This window comes from Epargyreus clarus, unplaced genomic scaffold (genome assembly GCF_041222505.1).
Source record: "Epargyreus clarus isolate Ecla_fem2 unplaced genomic scaffold, WU_Ecla_fem_2.2 ptg000031l, whole genome shotgun sequence".
NCBI lineage: Eukaryota > Metazoa > Arthropoda > Insecta > Lepidoptera > Hesperiidae > Epargyreus > Epargyreus clarus.
In genome coordinates this window covers 4345934-4371326 of record NW_027332236.1, presented here as the reverse complement: position 1 = coordinate 4371326, position 25393 = coordinate 4345934, and the positions used below count along the sequence as shown (strand labels likewise).

General features: G+C 37.0%; 1 protein-coding gene across 1 annotated transcript; it reads right to left on the bottom strand.

Annotated features, from left to right (window-relative positions):
* Positions 1 to 1044, bottom strand: LOC140754821 (uncharacterized). Its single transcript, XM_073089934.1, has 2 exons — positions 193 to 1044; positions 1 to 88 (listed from the first exon to the last, which is right to left on the bottom strand). The coding sequence occupies exons 1-2, from the start codon at positions 892 to 894 to the stop codon at positions 68 to 70; spliced, it is 723 nt and encodes a 240-aa protein (XP_072946035.1). The 5' UTR covers positions 895 to 1044; the 3' UTR covers positions 1 to 67.
* Between the last annotated feature and the right edge of the window lie 24349 nt (positions 1045 to 25393).

Sequence of the window (25393 nt, the reverse complement as noted above, 5' to 3'; positions counted from 1 at the left end):
TGTTCGTTCTTGCTAAATGTTTTATTTTCAGTTTACTAAAATGACAAATTAAATCAATGATTTGTAGTTATAGAACACGGAGAATAACCTGAAAAAGAAATAGTTATTACAAACAGACTATTGTGATTCAAACATTTATTCTATTTTACACGATTTACATAGTTTTTAATCTTGAATGAAACGTTAACCAACCAGGACAGCTATCGGCACTAAGATACCCACTACCACGGCAGCGACAGACGCTATTTTGTACCTATGCTTCCTTGCATTCACATTCATGTAAGCTTCGAACTTGTGGAAGCCACTCACATCATAGTTCAACCTCTGGTATTCCCTCAACTGACTAACAAACCCCGAGTTCGGGTTAATGAACTTCCGTCTATGCCTCACGAAAACGTACGCTTGCTCAAACGTCAATTTGTACTTCTGCATCAGATACGCAATGACCAAAGTCGCTGATCTTGAGACCCCGAAGTGGCAGTGCACTAAAACATTGCCCTTTTGTATTCCCTCCTCAATGAACGCGTTGGCCATAGGGAAGTAGGGCAGGAGATTGGTTTGAGGAGTGTCGTAGGCCCTAATGAAGAGATTGCTGATGTTTGTATCAGCAAAAGCAGATTTCGGTATCCGACGAGCCTCAACCGTGAGCACATGGGTGATGTTAAGATGTCGAAGGACTGCCTTGTCAGTAGCTGCTCTGGCATTGCTCAAATAGAGCCCGGGGATGATCTGGCTGTAGCACGATTGAGTGCAGAGGTCGACCCTGTTGTACAGCGCCTTCCTCGACCAGTGTTTCAGTCCGGAGATCGCTACAACTGGGTTCGGGATGCTGAGGAAGGCGGCAACGAATGCGCTTCTCAACATCACCAATATCAAACCTCGTACACCTATCATAATAAAAGTTGCTCCTTTCCTTCACATGTTGCACTTTTTATTTATTTTGGCTTGTTTCATATTTTCTGTTTGTTTTGTGAATTTTTATGTGACATTTATGAAGAGTAATTTGACGGGTGATTTATTCTTTTCTGTCATGTGTCTTCAGTGCTTGAGTTGAATTCGGAAAAGTGAAACAATGCGTTTATAATGGTTATAATGTTTAAAGCGTTTTTTGTATTTAAAGTTGTGTAGCTGATTAGGCATTACAAAAATATGTTTTATTTTGTCTAAATACCTTGTGATTCTACAAGGCCGTAATAGGTGACACGAAAATAAAATTGTAGCGAAAATATAAAGAATCCTTGCATAATTAAGAAAATGGTTAGGTGGACGACCTTTTAAACAGAAAAAAATGAGGTAATTGAACAAAATTAACCCTCCCGTCACCAGAAACCATGAAATATATTTTTTTAAATATTGCGCCAAACGTCCATGGCAACATTAATATCTCATTATTGGTTACAGGAAATTTCCCAGAAATTAGAATATCTGGTGCATATAATTCATTACGATCTATTGCGTTATGATGCTGTAATACAAATTAGTCCAAATGAGTAACCGAAATGTTCTCGTGGCGAACAAATTCAATTGTCAATTGTCAAGCAACGAAACTGCAAGGTTCCTCGCTAAATTTATCCAGGAATATTGGGTCAAACTAGCAATAATTGTCCGCCATGTTATATTGACTTGGCTTCACAATTTCTCGAAATTTTCGAATGCTCTTGGAGGTAATGAAGGTTTTTGATGAGGTCAGATAAAAATAGCTTTGGCTGAATCTTTCCAAATAGGAGACCAAAGAGGTCTCAGGGTAGACGTTTGAGAGCTTAGTTATGTTCCAATTATATACCTACAAATAAACTGAAGTGACTGTGATTTTAAAGTAATTGTGGTTTGTATATATGTACTCGTATTTTTAAGCTTTTGCATAGCTTCTATCGCGGGCCTTGAGCATGGAGACCGAATCCAGAAATTCCGTAACGAAAAAACCTAACACCCCCCCACTCCGAACGGCACAGCGGTGATACTTCTTAGTAGCGATCTGTGCGCCCCGGGGCGCACACGCCAGTTGACGGGTTAATGACTATTTGCATACTGCATAAATAAAATAAATACATAATTGTAATTGCATAACTTGATAAATAATGCTATGCAATAGCTTTACCGCGGCAGTCTCCGAGTGCCACACGTATTTTTTATATTTCATAAAAAGATAACCAATATTCACGCAGTAGGGGTATCTGTGCCATGAGTAGGTACGTGAACACATACAAAGAAAGGTAGAAAAGCGCCCAGACCAGAACATTAATCTAAATTGATCATAAAAAATCCCCATAGAAGATCATACTCCGAGTTATTTTGCCTACAATCTTTCTAATTTTGCACAAGGGTACTGCCGTAGAAGAGGCGTTCCTTAAGATAAAGCAACGTTAGGTTTCCCAAGGGGTTCTAGGTTTGTCTAGTAGCGGCGTATCTATGGCCGACCTCAAGAAATAATATAATTGTATCTGGAGTTGATTACAGATATCCATGGGCATCCGTAGTCACTTACTATGAGATGAATTGCATGCTCGTCTACTATTCCTATATTATAAAAGGAAACACGAAAGTTGGTATAACACTGATTTATTAAGTAAATACCCTCTCATGTTTAACAAAAAAATACAGTCATAATATAATTTTGTAGTGTAGTGTTTTGTGGTAGTTCCTACTTCTATAAACCGTGTCTAAGTTTCCCTGGAACACATAAATCCCGATCAGGAAGTATCGACAAGATTTTACGACTGGCCCTGGAGTGTAAGGTAATTGTTCAGTTTCCTGTTTATATTATGATTTCTAGTGAGTGAACGGGATTTTTGTTTATTGTTAGTAGATTATACATAATAATGTTTATTTCTGGGTATTGTGAAATGAGTGTTACATAGATATCATAATAATATGAATAGACTAATACATTACGTGTAGATGTGTGGATAACTTCTAACCCTGTTTGTGTGTATAAATGAAAATGTTACTATTTTAAGAAAATACGAAATGAATCAGTGTAGGTAATAGTTTACTGCGCTAAGTGCGGATTCTTAAATTTCATATACCTCTGAGAATTTGTTTTATTCATGATAAAATGTAAGTACCATGAGCTTTCGGGGGTGTAGATTTCTTCACGATGCGAATTCTTTTCTTTACAGCGAATAGTAGTCATAAATAGTTTATAATGCTCATAAAACTTCGAAAAAATAAGGTCCAGACTGGGATGTTAATGTTCAAATTACACTACTAGGCTATTATTACTAATATTTTTGTAGGTATATATGAAGTGTATTCTGAAGGTGGTAGAACACTATGGGGTTTAAATCCGGCGGGACCAACACCACATCTATTTCTTCGTAATATAGCAGTATTAGTGTTCCTGTGTTCTGGTTTGAAGGGCGTGGTAAGGGAGATCTCAGGTAGTCCTCAGGGGTAGCGGCGGGTAGGAATCTAATCTTTGTCCCTGTAGTTCCGGGACTAGAATAGGGCTACGGTATCCCCTGCCTGTCGTAAGAGGCGACTAAAAGGGGGCTTCCGGGGTTGCCGGCGGCAAGAGTGGGAGCTCAAACCGTCCGTAGAGCAACCCCGAGAAGGACGGCGGCATGTGTGGTCGCATGCCGTCGTAAACACTAGATGTGAGGGAGGAGCGTAAAGTGCTCCCCCCAGGGCAGAGCCCGACCGGGGCATCGCGCTCGGAGGACTCCGTTTGTGTTCCATTGTTCCATTGGAGATCCCGGAGTTCTCCACCAAGCGCTGAGGACGGCCACCGGGGGGGTTTTAGTGCGGTAAAAATCCCACATAACCCGGCGTCGCTCCCACGTCGTCGGGTACCTTTTGAAGGTTTCTCCCTCGAAAACAAAAAAAAAAAAAAAAAGAAAAATGAATAATCTTATCTGGGGTTGATTACAGATGGGTGAGAGTAGCCCGTTACCATCAGGTGGAGTGCATGCTCATCTGCTACTAATATTACATAAAAACATATAATTACATATAATACCTATATATACATGTGTATCTAACTCCACTTTAGTGTTCAGTTCGACCCACATCTCATAATTAGGTCGGCTAAAACTCGATGTGACATTGACGCTTCATGTGTCTCGCTCATACGACAGACAGCGATGAAAAGTTAAGCGTAGAACCCTTTACGGTTCTACAGTACACTCTTTTGTAGGTAGAATTTTTGGTTCAACTCCAGCGGCACCACTGCCACACTTTTTTCCAAATAATAGTAATGTTAATCGTTATTGTGTTCGAATTCGAAGAGTGTAGTAGGGGAAACATACAAGACCTAAGCGTTCCTCCTCATTTAGTCCTCAGGGATGCTGTCCCTGTAGTCCCGGGACTAGAATAGGGCTATGGTATCCACTGACTGTCATATGAGGCGACGAAAAGGGGGGCTTCCAGGGTTACGAACGGCAAGAGTGGGAGGTCGAACCGTCCAGCAAGCAACCTCAGGAAGGACGGCGGTGTGTGTGGCCGCATACCTTTGTAAACACCAGGGGTGCGGGAGGAGCGTAAACTGTTCCCCCAGCCAGATAGGTGCATCGCGCTCGGAGTACTCTGGTTGTGTTCCATCGGAGATCCCGGAGTTCTCCACCAAGAGTTGAGGACGGCCACCGAGGAGGTTTATGTGCGGTAAAAATCCCATATAACTCGGCGTCGTTCCCACGCCGTCGGGTTTCCACCTCGTAAACAAAAAAAAAAAGGGATAGCAATGCACCTGTGTTAGACCTCAGCTGGTTTCATTACACATTATCCATTACTCCACTAACCATTATCTGGACTGCATCGTCGTTTGTTACGTTTATATATTAAAAAAAGAGGCTTTTAAAATTTTATAAAAAATATATATACCTATACTAGCTGATCCGGTAAATGTTGTGTTGCCATATAAATAAAAAAATCTTAAGAGTGAACAACTCTTATCACTTAAGGGTATTAAAAATAGATAGACCCCGATTCTCAGAACTACTGAATATGCATATAAAATTTGGTGAAAATCGGTAAATCCGTTTCGGAGGAGTACGGTTACTAACATTGTGACACGAGAATTTTATATATAAGATATTGTATAATAAGTACATACTCAGTGCTTAATTCAATTGTAGATTGCAAACAATCAATAAGATACGGTAGACTCAGTAAAAAGAGACGTAAGTCCATACGCTCGTAAGATTTATTTCACTCTATTTTCGATATATTTGAAGATCGTTTGGAATTCGTGTTCACCGATTATTTTGACTGACAAGAGCTTATAGTTACACTGTTCGCTTAAATTGTGTGCGTTCAATATAATTGGAAACTAGGATTTTCATGCGACTTTCGTCCATATTAAATGTATTCAATTATGTACAGATATTTTTTTACATCTGGAGGTACTGCAGTGCTCCCGCTAAGTTTCCATAATATCAAAAGCAATATCACTATAAGCTTTTATTTAATATACGTATGTGAGAAACAAATTTTGTATCTAAATTTTAAAGGTGGTAGAACCCTTTGAGGTTCGATTCTGGTGGCATCACCCCCACACCTATATCTGCCTCATAACAGTTGAAATCTCGCATAAACCGCAAACGGTTGAGCTTAAATCTCGCGTTAAGGTTTTTTCTTTTGGATGACAGCAAATGATTGGCTTAGTGATGTCATTCCCAATCCAATATGGCGGGCGATTGAACACTAAAACGATGTAACCTTAATATAAATCTAGCTAAAATGAATACTATAATCATTGTACCGTAAATATTATTCAATTTAAACTAGAGCAAATATTATGACACTTGCATTAAATACATTATCATACATTAAATTGGAACAGACAGACATAATACAGTTTAATAATAGTGTAGATGTTGTTTCAACATTTCCCATACAGATTTAGGTTAGTTGTTCCAGTTGTGCAAGGCAGACTAATATTGAGTTACATACATCTTCCACATGGAGATTCCGTGACTAGAATAAATGCGGAATTAATTTGTCTTGTGTCAATTAGTATCACTAAAATTCATTTTAAGTAAGTTATGACTTGAAGTAGCAAAAACGCAAAGCCTTTTTTAAAACAGGAGTAGTAGACGAGCATGCAGTCCGCTTGATGGTAAGTGGCTATTGCCGCTCATGGACATCTGTAATCAACCCCAGATAGGATTAGATATTCCTACCTGAGGTCGGCCACAGATGCGCCGCTACCCCTGAGGACTAAGCTGGAACGCCTCGGAAAATCTGTCTCCCTTACCACACCCTTCAAACCGGAACACAGCAGTGCCTAACACTGCTGTTATTAGGTACAAATAGGTGTGGCGGTGGTGCCGCCGGAGTCGAACCACAAAGGGTTCTACCACCTTCCAAATTTTCCTTTCCAAATCTACCTTTAATTATACAGTAGCAATAGACCGAACATGAGGAGGGAAATGTTATACATATATATGTCAAATGTCTATCAATTCATCAATATGAAGGAGAACCCTTTGTGGTTCGACTCCGGGGGCACCACCGCCACGCTTATTTCTGCTTCATTACAGCAGCGTTAAGCGCTGTGTTCTGGTTTGAAGGGTGTGGTAAGGTAGACATACTTTTCCGAGGCATTCAAGCTTAATTTTCAGGGCTAGCGGCGCATCTGTGGTCGACTTCAGATAGGAATATGTAATCCTGCCTGGGGTTGATTACAGATGTCCATGGGCGGCAGCTGCCACTTACTATCAGCTGGACTGCATGCTCGTCTTCTACTCCTATTATAAAAAAATCCGAGATGATGTCAGTGTAAAGTGAGATGAAAGTTTTACATAAAAATCTTGACGTTTTCCCCTATACAGCCCTATTTAATTTATTTATAAAGGAGCACGCAGTCCATCTGACAGAAAGAGATCACTGTCACCCATGGACATTTATGATCGATCCTAAATCATATTGAATTATTATTTGAGATCGGGTTTCTAGGGATCTTTAGGAACTAAGGTGGCTTGATGTTAACGTCTCTTTCAAGCCCTTTAAAGTAGAATACAAGACAGACAAAGGTATAAGGCATAAACAGATATAAATATCTAAGAATAAAAGGCATGCTTTTATAAGGCAGAAACAGATGTGGTGGTGGTGCTCCTGGTGTTCTAATCACATAAGGTTCTTTAATAGGTATTTACATATCGTTCAATTTTCGTGTTTGGTTAGTTAAAAAAGTGTTCTCTAGTCACTAGTTTGTAGATTCGTCAGTGTCACCAGTGTTCGCTGTATGTTCTAACCTAACCTATCCTCACCTAAATTGGACCATTGGACATCCTCATAAGGTATGATAGATTATGGAACTGCACCTAGTAAATAGAGACGGTGTTGTCTCTCTGTACCATGGTTCTGATTGCGTGTCCTTCTTACTCAAGTATAGTTATTATCCTACTATAATATACACATTACATTGTGTTATTGAAGGTACATTTTCAATTTTACTGTTCATGGAAATAATATGGTCAATATTTTCATTTCTCGCTATAACAATAAGTAATCTAGGAATAATATCCACCCTGTGCTTTCACTAGATGGACTTTAACAGACGTGACCTCATTACAGTTTTATTGAATTATGGAAGATAATAATATAAAGATGTGGTCAGTTAGAAGTTGTGTGATGCAGTCTCAATTTGTTCTTCGATCTTTGTTAGGTATGGGTTTTGTATTGCCATTACTATTTAAATGAGTCCATTACAAACCAGTAGAGCAGTATATAGCGCTGATAGTTAATTCGTTTAACTAGACGGTTAAATATTACAACGGGCTTTCTACGAAACAAAACGAATTGAAACTTGACTAATGGGTTGCAACGGTGCTGTTCCCAGAATGCAAATCACATCGAACTCTCGTTGCGAACGCGCGTGCATCCAGCAAACCAGGGCGAATCATTTGGGTTAACAGCACCCATTGCTTACCTTTGGTGTATTCTATTTATAGCGCGAGATTTATTCCAAAGCCTAGGTATTATAAGTGTTGTGAATGTACACACAATGAGCGGTATTTTTGGAGCGGCGGTCGAGCAGGCGGGCCCGTGACAGCAGTGTGGCGGTGGCGATTGCCGAGCGCGTGCGCACCCCGCGAACGTTTACGTGAGCAGTGATCTGACGTGCAGTGCAAGGAGTGTAAGTTTCGGAGCTTATTAATCGATTAATGCTTCGAAGTGCTTCGGTGAAGTGACGTCTAGGTGTGTGTGCTAACATACTAACATGCGCGAGCGGTGCTCGGTTTGGAATGAGTGTGCGTGGGCGTGAGCGTCGTTGGGTGTGGGCAGGGAAATTTGATAAGGCGAGATGTTAGGCGGCAGACCACTTTTGTATGCAGCGCCGGCGGGCGCGGACTATTTTTGAACCGACGACGCCGGGGCAGAGTATCGGCCATATCGTGATGTCCGTCGCTGGGTGCGGACGCGATCCGATATCGGAGTCGTTGCGTTTTGGAATACGTGACGAAACGCTTTGCATGAACATTACAAGCACATCCTAAATTGACTCATATACTTGTACATAATACTATATGTTTTGTATATATGTATGTATTTATATGAAATCATGTATTATATGCATTATTTTGGTCACGTAAAACAATGATATACATATTATTTATTAATGGGGTTTGCCTAGAACTTATTAATTAGCACTTAAAATTATATTTACTGGAATTTATATCATTGAATTATGTACAGTTTAATGATATAATTCCGGCACACATATGACAGTATTTTCATAGTTTATGTCTCAATATTTCACGTTTATTAACCCATTAATAGAAATTTGTTTGAAAACTCCAGCATAACATCTTGCTATAAACTTTGAGTAACTCAAAATGTTCGTAAAATCGTGTTATATATTAATATCTACTTTTATTAATTCTATATGTTGTGTCTTAGGCAACATATGGATGTACAACTTCTTATATGTTTTATTATTCTCTATAAATGTTATAATTTGCGCTTCGGCCACATAAAACCGCAAGCGCACGGCAGTGCACAAGCCAAGTTCTAGTTGTTGTAGCATTAATAGGAAATGTAGTTTTATGTCTAAAGTGACGTAAAATTTGTAACCAATTCATTTATTTTTGACTTTAACGAACAAGTCATTTAAAGATGCAATGTACAAATAAAACAAAAACATAAATACAAAGCATACTATCATCATCACTCGCCATCTCAAGGGACATGGGCACTCTCATATAACAAACAAAAACATCGATATCAGAACTCTTAATATTTATATGGCTTAGCCGAAAATCGAACCCAAAATCACTCGTGCGGCAAACTTCGCCCATGACAACTGATCATTAGTTGCCATCACACACACATATTCGCAATTGTATTTACTCATGTTTAAAATGATACCCCACTTAATTGTAGGATTACCAACCACTAGTCAGCCATAATTTATAATCTGTGACGTTTTCTACCACGTGACTCTCAACTAGATATTTTGTAAACAATATTAAGTATATTCGGATTCGGCCTACATCTATTTAGTGATAAACAACATTTATTTTGGGACTGTCGCCACAACTATTATCGAAGGACATTTTATTCAGAGATTGCACAATATTTCTTTTTATTGCGATATTCTATGAAGCCAAGATTTCTGAGTAACGAGTACAACTCTCAGAACCACTATTGGGTTTATGACTCCTGTTTATGACATGATTTTAATAAGATTTCGTGGGTAATTACTAATATGTCAGATGTATATACATTGGTAGAAAGTTCTATAAACTAAATACTTTTATACAGTACTACTGACCGACAAGTCTGTTGTATTTTTTAATAAGCAGTAGATAACTCTAAAATAAAATGATGCCGTCTTAAATAATCATAGTTTAAACGTATACATATTTATAAACAAATAAATAAAATTAAAATGATTGTAAAGCTCTCCGACCTTCAACTTAGCTCTAAAACTACCGAGTAACCGAGACCATAGAATATTTACTTTTATTTGTGACATGCATAACCTGATTTCTTCTCATACGGAGTCGTAGGTATACTTAGGAATCAGTACAACTAACAAAGGTAATAACTATAATTTCGTTGTTGTTTTAAACCAATTAAAAGCTTGCATTGGGTGCTTCAATGACAAGTAAAATTGGCGCGCAAACTGTTTAATAAACATCACGTTTAAATGTACGTTTATTTACGCGTTACAGAATATTACAATGTAACTGTTGACTCAACATAAGTTATTTATTTTTTATTTTTAATGAGAAAATCAGTGCCTCATTGTACCTAAATTATAAAAATAAAAAAAAATGTTATCTAAATACAAAATTAAAAACTAATTATAATAGTTATTTATTTATTTCCATTTAAATCAGACATAGTCCATATTTTGTTAGTATTTACATTGTACTTAAAAACCTTTGTTGGTAAAACTTATCATAATTAAAAAGAAACAAAAAATAATAATAATAAATAACAAAGAGAACAATACAACTAAATTGTTATAGCTAGTAACTGTTATAGTTATATAGTATAGTAATAAATGCACGCACTATTTTTATTAAAGTATATAAAATTTGCTTCTTATATAAGGTGCACACCGAAACTCCGTATGTACACAATAATAATACTCCCAAAAGGAATCCATTATTATAGTAAGTATGAATCAAGATTTTGCCTACCAAGGATCGATATTCGATATTGACAATATCTAGTATACAGAAAACGTCAAGTCTTGATCTTGGATAAGCAAAACATTAGACAGATTGAATATTATTAACGGCGCAAGTAAATACTGTACACAGTCTACGGTAAGCAACTTGAAGTATCTACGGAGGCCTCTACGCTGCTACGAAATTCGTAGTAAATGTGTAGCACTTAAAAGACACCAAGTCTTTTAAATGAGAAATATAGTTTTTATTATTGAAGATTTATTATATAAAGTTATTAATTATATAATTGTATAATAGAGGGATGTTTGAATGGATTAAAATCTTTAAAAGTAATGAAAATTGACTTCACTTTAACGATATTTTTTAGCTCGTAGCATTATCTCTTGTTTTTTTTTATGCAAAATAATTCTAAGATAAGTTTTCTACTAGTACTTAACTGGTGATTATATATCAGCATGTAAAACCCAACTTTAAATATTGAGCGTTTGTCCTAGCCAACAATTAGGTACAGTTTATGTTCCAACAAGTATTCGCAATACTACTGGGAAATAGTTATAAGAAAAGGTATTTACCTTTCCTTGTACCTATTTTATTTTAGTATATTTATACTGCATGAGTATTATTTTTGCCTTATAACTGCAGTGTTAAGAATTGGTCAATTTTTATTTGGAAGATGTAGTGTGGTTGAGATTTGGGACGTCGTTTTATAGTTGAAGGTCCATTTATGTCTACAGACATTGAGCGTGCCAGACACGGACCGTGGCAGGCAAAATAATATTTGTCTATATTATTTTACAGGCACTACCTATGTTTGAGCTGCCGTGTTAAAGATATGTCAATGAGCATTGTACAGGAAAATATTATTTTGTCTGTAACGGACCGTGTCTGATACGTTCAGTGTCTGTAGATATGCTTTAGTCCTCACTGATAGCAATGCGTCCATTGATAGACCACAAATCGAAAGACACTGATTAGGTCTCTATCGGCGGCAAGGACCACTTTTCGAGATGGACTGCATGCTAGCTTACTTTTACAATGTTAAAAAACTTAGTAAAACATATAAATAACTAGCTGACCCGGCAAACGTTGTGTTGCCATATAAATAAAAAAATGTTAAGGGTGTACAACCCTTATCACTTAAGGGTATTAAACATAGATAGTAGCCCATTCTTAGACCTACTGAATATGCATATAAAATTTGGTGAAAATCGGTAAAGCCGTTTCGGAGGAGTACGGTAACTAACATTGTGACACGAGAATTTTATATATAAGATATTAAAAAATATAGTCACGTCAATAATTCACAATCATCTCATGAACAATACTTCAATTTGACCTTATAATATTCGTTCCAATATGCATAACAGTCACCTACTCTCAAAATATAACGACAAAATTTAAAGTCTTGGATTCGTATCAAAGTACGGACCGATTTAACTTTATAAACGACGTTGACACTGAAAATTTTGTTACCAGCGTCCATAATGTGAGTATCTGACACTTTTATGTGCGTGATGACCGCACGAATTACATTTATTATTTTGTCTGTGGGTTTATTCACAACATGCATTCGTATTTTGAATTATAAGTATTACTTGCAATATTGGAATATATTTTATAATTTGAGTATATTGTATCGGTAATATATTGTTTTAATGTGATAGCTTAGCTGTTCTTATAGTTATTTTATGTGTAGCGCTGATTTGTTTTTTTCGAAACATTGAATCACATATAGCGGCCCAATTTAAACTTCAGAAGTAGAAAAGTAACTATTTTTTTAATATAGTAGTTAACGATTATGCAACTTATAAGTGATTTTTCCTCGTAACTGTTATAAAGAGAGAATAATTTAAGTAGGCATTGTGAAAATGAGCTTTTTGCTGTAACTTGACATTTAATACCCAGAATTGGATTCATATAAGCGACACAATTCCATGCTGGAATAATACAGATTGGGTTTCTTTTGTCACACTCAACAATCACGTTCGATTCTCGGCTAGGAAAATAGATTTTCAGAAAATGTAATGATACTATTTTATTTTTTGAATCAGCTTCGTAATTCCTTTCATTATTTATCGCTATTTCTTATAGTTTCGGCTTCAACCTGAAAAATTCAACCTGTAATCAATTTGTCAAAAGCAAAGACGATTGAAGTAATTTGACTAATTTGGTAAGCTTCGTAACGCGTCGAATGAATGTATGCCATGCAACACCGTTTAAACTGGAACATTTAACACTGCTATTATACGTAGAAATAGGTACTGCGGTGATGTAATCGGTCTGCCCACGGATGGTTCTATCTTATACACATCATTTAAGAATCGGTCGATTGCACAATCGATTATTAATCGCAACAAAAATATTACGATTCAAAATACATAGCTCTGTGACAGATGGCTAGACGGACAGACATCGGAGCCTTAGTAATGGGTTCCGTTTTTACTCTTGGGAGTAATTGGGAAATTGGGAGTAAATATGGGACTCTAAAAAAATGTTAACAAAAAATTACAACCGACTTCTATGTCACTATAAAGTAAAAAATGATTGAAATAAATGGATTGGTTTAGTACATGGTTCTGAATTCGGCGTTCAATATATTTCCTTGGATAACGGCGTAAATAGCGTGTACTAACGTTTATATTAACTTAAAACTAAACGTACAAACGCACTAGTCGCCCCTACGATTTTTGAAAGAGGGGTACTTTCTATGGCGATTCTATCGATTCTATGGCGATTTCTATGGTCTGCCATTATCAGACCCTGATTTCCTTATATTGGGACCATCTTGGAAATATCTTTTTTTCAACAAAAAAAGAATCATCAAAATCGATTCATAAACGACGAAGTTATCCCTGAACAAACATAAAAATAAAAATATAATAAAATAAAAACTATATACGGTCCTTACCCTCCTCCTCCTCCTTACCGTATACGGTATATACGGTAAGGAGAAACATCCTCCTTTTTTGAAGTCAGTTAAAAAGGAAATCTTTATTATTTTTCAAAAAGCCTCAATTAAAACTTATAGTACAAAAAATGAACTAAGTATGTAGTTTTTGAAAATTAATCAGAAAAATAAAACATTAATTGTTAATATGTATTATCTGACGGTACGAGCTTCGAATTCATGTCGTGGCATCGGATGGCTGTGTCATCGACTCATATCAATGCCAAATTCACTTGACTTTGTTACACTATAAATAGTTAGTCAATGACTAATCGATTAATATTACGATTTTATCTAGAGTCTAGATTAATTTTGTAAAATTTTATGAACGCCGAATCATCTTTACGTAATATTTACATTATTGTTATAGTTCTTAGGTATTACCAAGGCATTACTATGAAGTAAACCCTTCTCATTATGAGTTTGAGTATAATTGCAGGGATAGTTAGATAGTTGAAACTTTGCATCTCAATCCGAATCGGAGGTTCAAATTCCTGGCCAAACATTGAATTTCCAAAGTTATGTGCGAACAAGAAATTAATTATCACCTGATATACCGATCGCGAGGAAATCTGCCGGTCTACAAGATCTTTCAAGAAAAAAGTCAAGTGTACCAAATAAGGCTTTGTCAGCGCTATAGCCTAAGCCACTCTGAAAGGAGAATCGCGTCTAGGGGAAAATAGTGAGATTCCGATAATAGTTCTGTTAGTGATCGTAAAATATTTATCTAACTTGATTTTGATCTATTGAAGATGATCACACGTAGGCTACTACTTCTAGATCGAAAGTCTCTAGAAAGAGAATCTGCCTTACCTAAACCTAAACTCAAAATTTTGCACATTAATATTTGCCAAATGTATTTAGAACAATTTCGTACGCTTTCGTTCTAAACGGATGCCAAGCGTGAACCGGTGTGTGACACTGAAGTAACTGTCAACGAGCCACGCAGCTGAAATCACTCGATATTGACATGTGACCTAGTATGTGACAGCCGCTCTAGTTAAAACAATCTGTTGCTTAGGTACACTTACAACTACATGCGTTGTATGAAAAATGTCCGAAGTTTTTCGTATGGTAAATATGTATACGGTATTTGAACTTTAAAAAAAATTGCTAATGGTGAGTCTAATTCGCACGTGGAGTAAAGGAAATATATATTTTTTTACTAAAATTAACGTAAAAATCATCTGACCAACAACTATGATAACTATTTTGTACAAAGATAGTTTGAGACCCGAGAAGGGACATAGGATAGTTTTTATCCTATCAATTAATCTAAGATCCCGATTAATCTAAGATCGATTAATCGGAGAATTGATCTTTTGGAGCAAAAAGTCGATTATTTTAATCGATATTAGTAAGGATTGAATCGTAAACTATTCATTTGCTCAAGTGATGATTTTTAGCAAAGTTGTAGTCCATGAGCCCATGAAGGTTTCAGAGTTGGTACGCCCAATTTTCGCCAGATGGCGCCACTGTCATTCCAATGAAGGTACCAATTTTCAGTTTTATGTATGTTAGTATGTCATATTATTTTCTTTTAACGCGGGCGAAGCCGCGGGTAAAAACTAGAAGTATATAAGTACTCAGAATTATTTTGAATGACCTTCTCCACGATACATTTATCTCTATATCACCACGTTTTAAAAGACTTACACGAGTAAACATTTGGCATTAACAAACAATTATAACGACGACCTGATGCGAAAGATAAGCTAATTACACGCTTATCAGATCTGGCATCATAAGAGCTTTGTAAAAATATACAACAATTGTGCATCATTTCACTTTAGTCGTTAATTCTTGAATCTGGCAGGAGCTAAACATTTTAATGAAGAATTTGTTGCAAAACGATGACGTTTTGATGACATGATTATATAACGTTTGCACGTGATTTTGTACATTATAGGCTTCACATAGAATCATAGATGAATAACCTGATGTCATTGGGGCTTCATAATTTATTGACTAGGAAACTCTTTTTAAGCGTGGACAAGACTAATTATTCTTAGATTCTTATGCATAGTGTAAAAGTAATTAAAATTAGATGAACAAAAAAATATCAGTTTCTTAATAAAACCTTTTGTGGTGTTGTTATCGAAAGGTATGGTTGGATCGGTGGTATCGATCGAAGTGGTATCACCGCCACCCCTATTTATAGCGTTAGATAGTTCTGGTGTTTTGTTGTCTGGTCGACTTACAGCTTTATACAGAACCCCTGTTCTATATGGGGTTGATTACAGATGTCCATTGGCTTAAATACCATTAAGTATCCTCCCTACCTTTTCCATGCAAAGGTAGTCTGGAAGAGATCGCTGCTTAGCGATAAGGCCGCCTATTGCATACAATAAATCTATATAATTATGTACTATTCTTATGATCTATTGAATTGTGCATAAATAATATCTATCTATCCATCAGATAGATGGATAGATAGATATTATTTATGCACAATTCTTTACAACATTTACTTGCTACTTCAATTGTTTGAAAATCACGCAAACAAAAACGCTGTAACTAAAAATAATGTTTTTTTTGTAATCATTTATGCAGAATTAAGCTTTAAACGTCGAATAATAGTAGTAAAAATGTATACAAATATAGCTCTACCTACGTAGCCTGACGTAAAAAAATTGGCAATATCTTTCTCATTCAGACATGAGTGCATGAAATGCCTTTTGTGTGAGTAAGTCATAAGAATTTACTCTCGCTTTGAAATTACTTCCTAAATGTCCAACGACATTAATTGAACAGCACAAACTAAGATAGGAACCTAATCCTCCTTATTTGCGGCAGTATAGTCCACGTAAAACTGCTAGACCGCTCTGAATATAGAAATAAATCGCGGCATCATATCAAATTGTATGACTACACCTGCTCGCAACAACGTCAGAGCGGATTAGCAGTTTGGCGCGAACTATACTGCAATACATATTTGCTTTAAATAGTCGACTGAAGGGAAGTGTGTGCTACCGTCCATCAATATCCGTCATCATTCTTAAGATGTATATCTCCCCAGAAACAATAGTGTTCAGTAATTTAGATTGGCGTTCTAATCTGAGCAAGTTTATCTCCCTCACTAGACCCTTTGAATAAGAATACAGCAGCGCTTAACACTATAATAATAACTATATAGGTATGGCGGTAGTTCCTCCGGATTCGAACCGCTCCTGCACCGTCACCGAACCAATACCGAGAACGAGATTATTTCGGGCCGATTTTAATTATGTCGTGACAGCGATAGTTTGTCCACTGCGACCGATATCGTCGGTTTATTTTGTTCAGTCGATATCGGCGTGTGACGGCAGTGTATGGACAAGTTTTTCACATGAAAGAGATTATTTTGGGCCGATGTTAATTATGTTGTGACGGCGATAGGTTGTCCACTGCGACCGATATCGGCGGCTTATTTTGTTCCCGCTGTCACTGGTATGATGGCAGTGCATGGACAAGTTTCAATGTGTTTTACATTGCGGGCACATCGGTCCGTCAAAAAATCGGTGCCGATCTAGCGGTGACGTCGATCTACTCGGAATATCGGCGGCCGGGATGACGGTGCTCGGTTGACGGACGTTCGGTGGACAAGCTGCTATAGTAAATGTATGTACGCTACTTCGGTGCAGTCATTAATTATCGGTATCGGCTCGGTATCGATGGTCGGTGGACAAACAGCGTATGGGTTCTACCTCTTTAAAAGGTCTAAAATTTAATAACATTTAGTTTTGAAGGTCCATGTAATTGGCGCCAATAGTAATTTTATCGTGTTTGTCTAATTAATTACGTTTTATGATAAATTATATTTACCAAACGCTTTACTTGAAAATTTGCCAATTAATTTGATAAACTGTCACCAACTGCAGTTATCCATTTTGTACTAATTATTTATTAGCATTTTATACATAAATTTATCATTTACGTAATTGATTGAATACAGATGCTTCTGAACACATAATTTTTGTGTAAGATAAAAGTTTCCACTATGTCCAAGAGTTAAAAAAAAAGTAATATAATTTAAAGGACAATTCGTGTTCTTAATTACTTTAATAGCTGCATTTATTTTGATAAGACGTCGTATTAGCCTGTGATAATTAATTTTCATTCCGTATAATAATAACCTTCAATTGATATAAAAGCAAAAGCAAGATCAAGAAGCAGTCAGGTACTGCTTCAAAATCTTATATATATAATTCTCGTGTCACAATGTTAGTTACCGTACTCCTTTGAAACGGCTTAACCGATTTTCACCAAATTTTATATGCATATTCAGTAGCTTTGTAAATCGGCTACTACCTATTTTTCATACTCCTAAGTGATAAGGTTTGTTCACCCTTAACATTTTTTTTATTTATATGGCAACACAACGTTTGCCGGGTCAGCTAGTAATCATATAAAAATGAAAATTATGTAGTCCATGCCACTTTCACAATTGAGACGAATCCACAAACACCTCGTCGCCACATCTTTAAGTTCTTTTTTAGGATCAAACAATAAATAAATAAATGACACCTATATTAAAATCTGTCAAGCTTTAAGGTCAAAGAATGAGATATACACACATGCATACTCTCGCATACATTGCTCTACGCAATCGGTTAAAACTCAAAAAGTGTTTGAGATGCAGATCCGGACTACGTGATTGAGAAGGCAAGGTTTTCTTTTATAATTTGGAGTAGTAAACTAGCAGCTCACCTGATAGTAAGTGGCTACAGCCACCCATAGACATCTGTATACCCCAAATAAGATTAGACTTCTACCTGAGTTCGGCCTCAAATTCGTTGCTACCCTTGAGAAGTAAGTTCTCAAAGCTTCGGATAAGCATTTTTTATAATATAGGAGTAGCTGACGAGCATGCAATCCACCTAATGAAGTGGCTACTGCCACCCATGGACATCCTTAATCAACGCTAGATAGGATTAGATTTTACTACTTGAGGTCAGAAACAGATGCGCCGCTACCCCTGAGGACTAAGGTGGCATGCCTCGGATAAGTATGTCTCCCTTACCACGCCCTTCAAAGTAGAACACAACAGCTATTAACACTGCAGTTATGAGGTAGAAATAGGTGTGGCGTTGGCGCCGACGGCGTCGAACTACAAAGGGTTTTCTCAAAGGGAACAAGAAAGTATGCCTCTCTTACTCTTCAAAATGGAACAGAGCAACGCTTAAGTTGTTATTAGGCATACGTTTCTAACCAGTACACTATTGCTATTTAATTAATCAACATCAGAAAATGCTGACGACCCGACTACCTAACATACGATCGTCGTTTGTCATCAGTCCGTCTGTCCGTCGCTCCGCTAAATGCCACGCTTTTTTTACTTGCTGTCACGTAATGTTTCACACCGCTAATTTATAATTAGGTATTCAAGCAAAGGGTACCTTAGGTGTTGATTTAAATACGAGCTTCCGTCGCAGCTGCGCGGTGGTCCAATCCAGTCTAGTTAAAAATTATAAATTTTTGACAATTCAAACTAGCACAAAATTTAATTAATACCTTTTGAGTTTTGTAGATTAGTTTACGAATGAAATGACGCGAGAGTTATATTTTTAAGATGCAAATCTTGCAGCAACGCCTCGAGGAAACCTACTTACCTGAGCGATCTTGAAAAAACTTTTTCAATTCGCAATTGACTAGTGCGGTTGACTATTCTCTTAACCTCTCACTCTGAGAGGTGACACGAGTCCAGCAATGGGAGAGATTGATGACGACTATACGGGAGTGCCGCAATTATATTTAAGTCCCATTGTTAGGTACTCTTTGTACAACGACCCCAGGAAGACCGGAGGTATATGTGGCATACCGTCATAGCTCCGGTTGCGTTTTGTTGAATCCCGGGGGAGTTCTAGTGCGGTAAGAATCCCACATAGCCCTGTGTCACTCCCACGGCATCTGGTACCTGTAGAAAGTTTCCTCTTCGTTAACAAAAAAATACTTTTTGCACGACACACAGAACTCAAGGTTCCACTGAATCCAATGTGGTTTGGTAGGGGTAAATACGGAACTGTAGTTCCGGGACCAGAATAGGGCTACGGTATCCCCTGCCTGTCGTAAGAGGCGACTAAAAGGGGGCTTCCGGGGTTGCGGGCGGCAAGAGTGGGAGCTCGAACCGCCCAGCCAGCGGCCCAGGGAAAGACGGCGGTATGTGTGGTCGCATACCGTCGTACGCACCAGACGGTGTGGCGAGCGTCAAGCTCACCTGGGCGGAGAAAGATGGGGCAACGCGCTAAGAGGACTCCGGTTCCTTTGGAGATCCCGGAGCACTCTACGCAGCGCCGAGGACGGCCACCGGGGGTTTTAGGACGGTAAGAATCCCACATAACTCTGTGTCGCTCCCACGCCACCGGGTACCTTTTAAGGGTTTCCCCATGAAGGAATTTTCAAGTTTCGATCTTTGTTAGACAAAACATAGGACAAATTAATCATCAATAAAGGAGGTTACAATGCGTCTCATTACACTTCAACTCTGATAGACTTAAATATACATATATACCTTTTTATAAATATTTAAATATACGAATCTTATCTCTGTCTTTCTTCACTAACTTGTATCTTAACTTCGGTTTGCCTCGCCTGATCACACTTTTCGTAATGCTCTTGTCAAACATTCACTAGCTTACTCCTCAAGTGAAGCGTGCGTAAAGAAGTTTTATTTAAAAAACAGCAGTCTCAATACAAAACACAATTTTACTATGTACTCACCATATAGTTCAGGTTCTAGCCACTGGATTGAATTTCATAATCCTCAGGTGATCTCCACAGAGCGTCATTACTTTCCTCGTTTAATAAGAGAAGCAATAGAGATCAAGAAACATCCTAGGAACTTCAACAGAGAAGATGGTTTTAAGTACGTGGAATCCAGTGGTTAGTTTATACAAGTCACAAATAGTAAAAGTACGGTGCGTGATATGGAACCTAGAAAAGAAAAACGAACTAGACGTAGGGTAGATAGATTAATCTACCACTAGTACTTGTCAACGGTTTCTCGCCACCGCAGTTTCGCCGTGACCACGATCCATGCAACTGAGTCGAAATATCGGAAAATAAAGAAATTTAAAAACGTATATCATGAGTACCTGTAAAAGTAAAATGTCTTAATTCCGCGATAATTTTAGTCTAAAATCATATAAAACACCGTTTGCTCAGATACAAAGTTCTATATATTATGCTTCGAGATTTTAAGAGTGAATAATCACCACTAGTCACCATGTCACATATTTGTAGTCATTTGTCTGGCAAACCTTTTCTTGGGATTGTTAGAAAAACAAATATTTTTTGTGATATAAATATTTTTAGCAAGCGTCGGTGCCTTGTTCATATTTTAATATATGTCGTATTTATCTAAATATGTAAGTTATGATATTTTTTAGATTAATCGATGAGAGAATTAAAGGAACAATTATAATATAGTGATGAATAAAGCATATGTATATTACTATAAATAAAAAGATTCAAAATAATGGTAGTATGAAGACCCATGTTGCGAAGTGGTCACAATACCGGTCTAACACATAGTGGGTTCTGGCTTCGATCCCCAGCAAGACATATATCTAAATGAATTGGGATTACCTACTAGATATTTGTGTTTGTGTATTCGGGATTGTGTTTATCCATGGTGCCCTCGACACAAGAAAAACCCTCTAAATGTGAGGTTGTGAGTGTTATTAGGTAGTAAAAGAAAAAGTAAGGCACATGTAGCGATTTTTTTTTCATTTGAGTACATCTCAAAGTCTGTGTAAGATTTGAAATTCCCAAACAATTAAGGCATTAAGTACCAAAATTAAGAAAAAATACAAATAACTTAAGTCTGTTTGTTCAAATGTTATAGGATTGTTATATTGTTATAGGAGTATCTTTATCTTATAGTAACTAGACAGACATTTAATAAAAATATAAATAAATTATATTATCTGATATTCAAATATGAATGGACCATCAGAAACCAAGACACCGGTTACCCGAACAACGTAACCTTCAAAATGAGTGGCAAAAATATCCAACTGAACCAACTGTCTATTCATAGACACTCGTAGCAACAGAAGGCCCTAACATAAATATTTTTCACACAAGATTATCACCTGTCCCGCTCGCACTCGACCGTGGAGCTATCACCGTCTCATTCAAAGATGGCTGCCCGCCAAATCGTCATTCGTTACGAAATATGAATTCTAATTATGAAGACCGTTAATAATAAAAGTTGCATTCGTTTTAATAATCGTCGAGTGCTTTATCGTGGTGTAACGGTGATTAGTCTGCAGTTCCAATGTCAGAGGATTGGCTTGAATAGTCGTAATCCAAGATCATTATAAAATATGAGTAATGTCGTAAACCGACCCGTTGCCCTTTCCTATCCTATCGTTTACTATCCTATCCTTTCGCTTTATGGAAATCTGTAAAGACTTTTCTTTTGAATCGTCTAAGGTCAACCCAAATCCAATAATACCTCGATGTCTAATATCCGTTAAGGCGTGCATTATTCACACGTAGACCTTACATCAGCTTGACTAAAAGTTTAATAATACAACGTTAGTTTTTTTATAACCATTTTCATTCATATTTTACCAATTATTCTTTATTTTATGAAGATTTTTAAATACTGTAAGGAGTCCGAATAATCAAACTATAGGTAATTTTTATCAAATTTTGGCAGATTTACTTATAAAACGCTCAAATGACGTCACGAAAAAGCTCCCCAAAAATGTAGCCTATAACTTAATTATATTGAAATGATGATTTAAGCTAAACAGTTAAGCGCTTTTGCTGCCAACTTGAACTGAAAGTTTTATAGTAGAGTGTTTAGAATTCAACGATGAAAAAGGATATAAGACTTATTGCATTATCACATTTCTACCATCGTCATAATTATCAATACATAATTGTTATCTTCTGTAGTAGACGAGATTTTGCCCGCGGCTTCGCTCGCGTTAGGAAGTAATATTTTCATCCCCTATTTTACCCCCTTGGAGGTACAATTGATCAAAATCCTTTCTTAGCGGATGCCTACGTCATAACATCTACCTGAATGCCAAATTTCAGCCCGATCCGTCCAGTGGTTTGGGCTGTGCGTTGATAGATCACTATGTCAGTCAGTCACCTTTGAGTTATATATTGTAAAAAAAGTAGATGTAGCTATTTTTTAATTCAATGTAATTTCTGAGAAGCAATAAGTCACCCGTAGAAACCTCGTAGCCACAGCGTACCGTAGTACAAATGAACCTGAACAATATTAATTGTCATACGATAATAACATTGTATGCTATTAATTGGTCAGCATATAAATTAACATCACTACATTGTAGCCAAGCTGTCTGTTCAAGCCTTGAAAGTGGAGTTATGATATGAATATGTGGCTGCAATATGCAGGTTGCTAATTTAGCTTGTCTTCATGTGCACATAGCTAGTGACATGAAATGAAATGAAATGAAATATATTTATTTTGTATAGGCCAACGGCGGGACCTACAAATTGTCAGTTACAATATTTTCTTAAACTACTACCGGATCGGAACGCGACCTCTACTGAGAAGATCCGGTAAGAAACTCAGTGGGTTTCTCTTTTTATAATAATAATTATTCTCTTTTTCCCTTTTTTTAAATGACATTATTTTTACATATAATTCATAAAGCATTCGCTCCAGTATCTTGCTGTTAGATAGTGTTGTAGGCGATTTTATGCTATTGTCATGGATATTTTAACATAGAAGTAGCTAACGAGCATGTATTCCACCTGGTAAAAAGCCACTGCCACCCAGGACATCTATAACCAACTTTATAAAGAACAGGGTATCTACCTGAGGTCATGGCTTTGCCATTATCCCTGTAGTTCCGGGACCAGAATAGGGCTACGGTATCCCCTGCCTGTCGTAAGAGGCGACTAAAAGGGGGCTTCCGGGGTTGCGGACGGCAAGAGTGGGAGCTCGAACCGCCTGGCCAGCAACCCCGGGATGGACGGCGGTATGTGTGGTCGCATACCGTCGTGAACACCAGATGGTGTGGTGAGTTTCAAGCTCACCTGGGCGGAGCCCGACGGGGCAGTGCGCTGAGAGGACTCCGGTCGCGTTCCTTTGGAGATCCCGAAGTCCTCTACGCAGCGCCGAGGACGGCCACCGGGGGGTTTTAGTGCGGTAAAAGTCCCACATAACCCCATGCCACTCCCACGGCATAGGGTACCTTTTGAAGGTTTCCCCCTCGTCAACAAAAAAAAGATGCTTTGTCATTCCTGAGGCAACACCCTTCCACCAAAAGACTTGCTACCCGCTAGAAATAGATGTGGCGGTGATATTTCACCGGTTGAATTATATTAAGGCCTTGATATCAAGGACCTCTTGTAGTTACTTGGTAATAATAATAATGATTTTATAGAATGACTGCCTCATAGAAGCAGTGTTAAACGCTGCTATGTTCTGGTTTGAAGAGTGTGGTAAGGGAAACATAATTTTCCGAGGTATTCCAGCTTAGTCCTCAGCATCTTTGGCCGACCTCAGGAATCTAATCCTATCTGGGAGTGTTTACAAATGTTCATGAGTGGCAGTAGCCACTTAGCAATCGGAGGACTGCATGCTCATCTACTACTCGTATATTACCAAAAAAATTGAAATTTTCTCATCAAATTCGAAATATCTTACCTTACCTTATTTCTTATGTTACCTTTAAGACTTATAACGACAATCATACCTATAAAATCTAATTACAGTTAGTCTACAAAATGATTTACACTAATTGTTGGACGGACAAATTAAGATTTATAGTAACGTGTGTGTATTGTCGTGATAAATGTTGTAAGCATAAATAGAATTGCAATTGTGGGAACTTACTGTATAAGGTATATGTAGTTTTATTTTATTTTATTTATTTTATTGATCTAATTAGAACGGCCGAGGCCACTTACACTAACCGAAGTTGCATTGTTGTTTTTGTATTTCATTCTGTCTATCTGTCTATGATGGCATGTTACGGTGTTTTTTTTGAATTATCTTATTTTAAAAATAATGATTGGTGACTAGGTAAAAGGCCTAATTTTTTCTGTTAGGAAATTGTCGAATGAATCAATGCAAGAATATACTTAGTAATCTCAAAATCATAATAGTCTTATAATAATAATAATGAAAGTATACAATTAAACTTAATATTTGCTTATAAGGATAGTCAATGATAGTTCTTGTACTCGTGTAATCTTTAAGCAAAGATTGTATTGTGTGTCAGCATTTCAAATCAGTTAATTCATTACCTACTTTGCGATATAAAGTTAACCAAGTTAATAGTGACTTAGTGACCCTAGTGTCACAAACTGTCTGCATCGAAACTTTGACGTGAATTCCAGTTACATATTTTAAATCTGCGAAGTAATTTTAGCTAGTCGACAAACTGACTATTTAGTCATTAAAACGAACGTAAAATGGTCTGTAAAATCCGTGTTTATTACCCCCATGATTGCTATTGGTTCGTGTGCAAAAATATTTGTGTATTCGTTGCGATTCTCTCTGTATCATTACTTTAACAGTGCAATTATTCGCGGAAAACTCTGGAACATATTTATACGTATTTAAGATGATACCCTTAACTCTTCATAGTTTCACTGCGTTGGAATTAATTTCATACTTTTTTTAACCTCATCATATCGATATATGTAAGTTGTTGCTATATATTTTAAAACAAGGTTAGGTGGTGGAGAATGGTAGTATACTACTTCGTATGGTTTGAGTGGTAGAGGCATACTATCATCGAGTAGGCAAAACGGTAATATAAATCAGAAAATGTTAGGACAGCGATGTGTAATAAGTAAATCTCGAAAAAAATCTTATTTAGAACAAAACGTTTTTTGACCTCATTTTAATAGCATTTAGCGGCTTTTTAATTATTGTAGTTAT

What these genes read in the sequence shown, in the direction of transcription:
- LOC140754821 (XM_073089934.1), bottom strand. Translation starts at nt 894, where the DNA reads ATGATAGGTGTACGAGGTTTGATATTGGTGATGTTGAGAAGCGCATTC. An exon ending in TAGTGCCGATAGCTGTCCTG is followed by an intron (nt 89 to 192) that starts GTTGGTTAACGT and finishes TTTCTTTTTCAG; the next exon opens with GTTATTCTCCGTGTTCTATA.